We start from the raw sequence: 6,097 nt of genomic DNA, 5'->3' as shown, positions 1-6,097 counted from the left end.
GTGTCATAGCATGCCAGCGGCATATCTCTATCTCTCTGGGGTTAGTCCTAAGCTTCTCTTCCTTTATATACACATAAACTCAGCAAAAAATAAATAAACTCAGGACCTTGTCTTTCAAAGATAATTTGTAAAAATCCAAATAACTTCACAGATCTTCATTGTAAAGGGTTTAAACACTGTTTCCCGTGCTTGTTCAATGAACTAAAAACAATTCATGAACATGCACCTGTGGAAGGGTCGTTAAGACACTAACAGTTTACAGAGGGTAGGCAATTAAGGTCACAGTTATGAAAACTTAGGACACTAAAGAGGCCTTTCTACTGACTCTGAAAAACACCAAAAGAAAGATGCCCAGGGTCCCTGCTCATCTGCGAGAATGTGCCTTGGGCATGCTGCAAGGAGGCATGAGGACTGCAGATGTGGCCAGGGCAATAAATTGCAATGTCCGTACTGTGAGATGCCTAAGACAGCGCTACAGGGAGACAGGATGGACAGCTGATCGTCCTCGCAGTGGCAGACCACGTGTAACAACAGCTGCACAGGATCGGTACATCCGAACATCACACCTGCAGGACAGGTACAGGATGGCAACAACAACTGCCTGAGTTACACCAGGAACGTACAATCCTTCCATCAGTGCTCAGACTGTCCGCAATAGGCTGAGAGAGGCTGGACTGAGGGCTTGTAGGCCTGTTGTAAGGCAGGTCCTCACCAGACATCACCGGCAACAACGTCACCTATGGGCACAAACCCACCGTCCCTGGACCAGACAGGACTGGCAAAAAGTGCTCTTCACTGATGAGTCACAGTTTTGTCTCACCAGGGGTGTTGGTTGGATTCGCGTTTATCGTCGAAGGCGTGGCCGTTACACCAAGGCCTGTACTCTGGAGCGGGATCGATTTGGAGGTGGAGGGTCCGTCATGGTCTGGGGCGGTGTGTCACAGCATCATCGGACTGAGCTTGTTGTCATTGCAAGCAATCTCAATGCTGTGCGTTACAGGGAAGACATCCTCCTCCCTCATGTGGTACCCTTCTTGCAGGCTCATCTTGACATGACCCTCTAGCATGACAATGCCACCAGCCATACTGCTCGTTGTGTGCGTGATTTCCTGCAAGACAGGATTGTAATTGTTCCGCCATGGCCAGCAAAGAGCCCAGATCGCAATCCCATTGAGCACGTCTGGGACCTGTTGGATCGGAAGGTGAGAGCTAGGGCCATTCACCCCAGAAATGTCCGGGAACTTGCAGGTGCCTTGGTGGAAGAGTGGGGTAACAAAAATATCAACGCAACATGTAAAGTGTCCCATGTTTCATGAGCTGAAATAAAAGATCACAGATATTTCTCGCAAATTATGTGCACAAATCTATTTTAACAATTTGAAACAATCCCTGTTAGTGAACGTTTATCCTTTGCCAAGATAATCCATCCACCTGACTGGTGTGGGATATTAAGAAGCTGATTAAACAGCATAATCCATCCACCTGACTGGTGTGGGATATTAAGGTCAGAGCTGAAAAATTAAACCAATAAATCAATCACTCAATCTTAACTGTGCAGTGGCCAATTGATGAATGAAATGAGATATCTGTTACAAAACACAAAAAAGTTTAATGATATTCGGAGATTGTCAAAACAAGCCTTTGATACTGGGTAAGCCAACAAGGTAGGGAGGGATGTATTTTCTGTTTGCCGAGATTGACAGTCTATTTATTGTGGTGTTGAAAACGCAAACCATGATATTAAGTGCCCGAAGTTGATATGCTTTGTTTATTGGTTGTGTGGTGCATTAGCACAGAAACCTGTTGGTGGAATAGTCATTGCATATAGTGTATTTTATATAAATATGGCAACAAAATGTAGAAAATCTGATTGCCCCCTAGCTGATCATTGTCTCTAGCCTGCTCCATTTATGTTTTGAGGTTGGACATTCGTACAAACAACTTGTTAGCAGGTAGGGCGCGCCGATTGGTGTCACTTCGTTAGTCAGTAGGTGTTACACCTGTGCAGGTTGCCGTCTCATTAGTGGGAAGATGTTTCACCTGTGCTGGCCCAGGATCTATTTAAGAGTGGCTGGCCCAGTGTTTCAGATTGTTTTGATAGATACGGAGGGTTAACACCTTTAGTTGGTTCTCCCTATTTTGAATTGTAGACAAACAATGATGTTGTTTTGCGCTACCTTTTTGGTTTGCTTCTGGTCTTTAAGTTTGGTGTGTTTTTTTTTTTTTTTTTTTTTTTGCCCCTGAGGGGCAAATTTAGAATTTAGTGGGCGCTCATATGGTGTGTGTCTTTTAGGTCCCCGTTGTTGCTACTATGCAACTTTCAGTGGATACACCCATGAGTGTCTTTTGGAATCCCTCCTCAAACCCCACCTATTTCATTCTGGTTGTCAGTGATTCTTTCTTGGTTCCCCCTTTTTGAGCAACATTTTTGGTTTTCTTGCTGGGGAACATAAGTCCGTGAACCCTCAACCTTCTGGCCTGTAGTAATGTGTGGCATCGACTGCCACAAAAGCATGGTGAAGTGGCAGTCTATCCATGTTTATTAACACAGGGTCACTGAAGTTGTTTGTGGTTGTAAACATTATTTTCAGTTAATTTTATGAGGGGAGAGGAGGGTGTTCAATGTATTTCACAGTACAAGGGGAGGGTCACATGAAAATACTTAAAGTTTGGGAGGGCGAGTGCATTGTTTTTGGGACACCTTGAGTTGTGCAGTTTGTTACCAATGTCTCAAGTTCTGCGAGAGCGTGCAATTGGCATTCTGACTGCAAGAATGTCCAACAGAGTTGTTGCCAGAGAATTTAATGTTAATTTCTCAACCATAAACTGCCTCCAATATCACTTTAGAGAATTTATCCAACCAGCCTCACAACCGCAGACCACGTGTAACCACGCCAGCCCAGGATCTCCACATCTGGCTTCACCAGCGGGATCGTCTGAGGGAGAGGGGGTCCTGAGGAGTATTTTTTCTGTCTGTACTAAATCCCTTTTGTAGGGAAAAACTGATTCTGATTGGGTGGGCCTATGCCCACCCATGGCAGCACCCCTGCCCACCTGTGGCAGCACCCCTGCCCAGTCGTGAAATCCATAGATTAGGGCCCAATGAATTTATTTCAAATGACTGATTTCCTTCCATGCACTGTAACTCAGTAAAATCTTTGAAATTGTTTCATGTTGCATTTAATTTTTGTTCAGTATAATTAGTCTCCATTCTGTCAGGTATCAGGACTATAAAGCTAATGTAACTGCCTGTTTTACAAAAGTAGGCTACCAGATGGAAAGGCATTCATTAAAGTGCACTGTGGGCCGAGACTGTATTCTACTTTGTGGGGATAGGAGGGCAGCATTTGTTTGGTCTTGTCTAGGCTGCATATCGGCCAGGACCGGACCTGCAGTCAATTGAAACTGCGCTTCCTTTTAAGTGACGGAGCATGGATGTAATTTGAGATTTGAGAGAGGGTAGGCTATCATTAGTCAAAACCAAACGCGGTGCTTGAGCAATCCAGATGTTGATCTTAAAATTGAGTCACAAAGCTACGGTCAGGCACTTTCAAATTGCTGTTTGGTAGGCTACTCCTGCGTGAAATCTTTGGGGTTTCTATGTGTAAAGTTAAGGGAACGTATTTCAAACTTCACGTGACTGTCTGTGGCTGAACCAACTACTACTTTCCTTGAAAAATAGTTGGCAACACTTACTGCATAGGCTAAACGAGGAGCGACCTGAAAGAAGATTTACAGATATCACAAATCCTGTCTGGACACCTAGTTACTTTCGGTATTTTAGCTCATGTATACCACATGCATTGCAAGTTTAGAAATGTTTGATTGGTGAGCGAATTAAATATTTTATGCGCTCTAAAGGAAAGTATATTATATTGCTCACGCATTGCCAATAAGTGGGTAGAATGGCTTTTCTACACTTACTCGCTATCGGGATGTTTTCATTACCGTTTAGCGGTGCGTTTTTTAACGGACCTCTGTATCCCGAGATGTCTAACGGCACGTTCCATCACTACTTTGTGCCAGACGGCGACTATGAGAATAACGATGATCCGGAAAAATGTCAAATGCTTTTTAAGATGACGGACGACCGAAAATGCGGTCTTGACGAGGACCACGATTCGGTAATCCGAGATGATTTCACGATCATAAAGAGACACATCGAAGACTCGGCCAGGGTGCTAGAGGGGATCGGGAAAAGCATTTCTTTTGATTTGGACGGAGAGGACAGCTATGGAAAATATTTGAGAAGGGAGACGACTCAGATTGGCGAGGCTTTTACAAACTCCGAAAAGTCTCTGTTGGAACTGGAGGTGAAATTCAAACAGAGTCAGGAGAACGAGTTGAAGGAGGAGCACCGAATAAACGACGACTTTCTGAACATGGTTGTCCACACAAGAGACGTACTAAAAGAAACACTGTACATATCGGTGGGGTTGAAGGATAAACACGAGCTTCTCTCTCTCATAATTCGAAGTCACGGGACCAGATTGAGCCGATTGAAAAATGAATACATGAAGGTTAAACTTGGGTAAATTAGTTTAAACCGAGTTATAAAAGTAATCTGACGAACATAATATTGGTGAAATCCTGTATTTCATTGCATATTTATATTAACGGAGAGATAAAACATGCAGACAGAAATGATACCAGTGTTATTTATTCTAAAAATACAATAGGCATAGGGGGGTTTCGCATGTCGGGTGAAATGTAATTAATTGACAATGTTGTCAGTTCATTTTGTGTTGGCCTATGGTTTACTTGTGGCAACATTACTTGGGCATTTGCAATATGGCGTTGCGTTAAAATGCCTTGGCAATTGATAATTGTCGATGCCTTGCTCTGACGGGGGATTTCAAAGATGACTATTCATTCATCGCGATGACGTCTAACAGTCGCAACAGGTGTTATTTATAGAGTATGTGACATGGCCTACCTACAGAATCCACTTGGCAGCTTGAGTGAATTTGGCTGGAAATTATTGAAATGTTTACAATGTATAACAATTTGCATTTTTCTTTTTACAGTAAGGCCAATTAACAAGAGTTTTATATAATACTTGGAACAATGCTTGCATTGTTTAAACGTATAAAGTTGTGACTTATGATGTGTATATCCCTTTGCCTTTTTGTGGATGCAATATAGTTTGGGGAAATGTTCAGAGCATGTTATGGGAATAAATGCTGTGCATGTCAATATCTATGTGACAGAAGAGCTTAATTGTACTCGTTATTTTTGTTTAGGCTAATGTGTTTCAATATCTGCAATATCTATTGTTTTTCTTTTCGAAATGATATATGTATGTGTTGCAACAAGTATGATAAACACTTAAGACTGCAGGCAGCACTCATGGACTTCAAACACTGTCTGTGGCAACATTCCTAACAGGTTTTGTGTGTTCCGTTTTTTTAATAAAGATTTTGTGTTTGACATTCTACTCAGGGGTTTGGACACCTCGTTATTATAGACAAGACAGAACTACAGCTGGTGAAACCAGTGATTTGCACAGCTTTCTAGGACAAAAGGTAGTTAACAACTTTACAAAGATTCTAAGGACATACTTCAAAGTGCCCCGACATGCCCACCAAGAAGTGTGTTATTACACACACACACCACTGTTTTCCCATGAGGAAGTAGCCTGTGTGCATTTGCTAGGAGAGCCAGGCAAGAGGGAGGAATAGCCTAGAATTGCTGGAAATGATACCTGAAGACTTGTGTTAGCTCCCAGATCAAATGCCTAGGCTTTTGCTCAGCGGACTAAAGCATATTCTCTTGCAGAACTACACTACTTGTGTGGTAACAGTTAATCATCTAGCACTTTCATAAAATAATTAAACACAAATGGAAACTACCTGGCAACAAATTGTATCGGAAGATAATTAGTATTCTATTACAATGTAGCTATTATTGTTTAAAGTATTTTGTAAGTCAATACCGGGTAAGTAACAGACAGTATTAAGGAAATAATTAGAATACTGTCACTCTCCACTAACAGGGTTCTGAGTAGTGTGAATATAATTTTAAGCAGGTGTTGCACCCAGTTCCAGACCACAGGCTAGTTTAATTCAACCGGTTACTGACCAACTACACTGGACAA

At 42.3% G+C, this 6,097-nt stretch overlaps 1 protein-coding gene across 1 annotated transcript; it reads left to right on the top strand.

Moving 5' to 3' along the window:
* The first annotated feature begins 3,380 nt into the window (after positions 1-3,380).
* LOC112263490 (fin bud initiation factor-like) lies at positions 3,381-5,437 on the top strand. The gene has a single exon (XM_024439806.2). The coding sequence runs from the start codon at positions 3,906-3,908 to the stop codon at positions 4,533-4,535; it is 630 nt and encodes a 209-aa protein (XP_024295574.1). The 5' UTR covers positions 3,381-3,905; the 3' UTR covers positions 4,536-5,437.
* The last annotated feature ends 660 nt before the right edge of the window (positions 5,438-6,097 follow it).

The sequence above is a fragment of the Oncorhynchus tshawytscha genome, linkage group LG12, assembly GCF_018296145.1.
Source record: "Oncorhynchus tshawytscha isolate Ot180627B linkage group LG12, Otsh_v2.0, whole genome shotgun sequence".
Classification (NCBI taxonomy): Eukaryota; Metazoa; Chordata; class Actinopteri; order Salmoniformes; family Salmonidae; genus Oncorhynchus; species Oncorhynchus tshawytscha.
The sequence above is the reverse complement of the archived record's forward strand: the minus strand, read 5'-3'. Positions and strand labels throughout refer to the sequence as shown.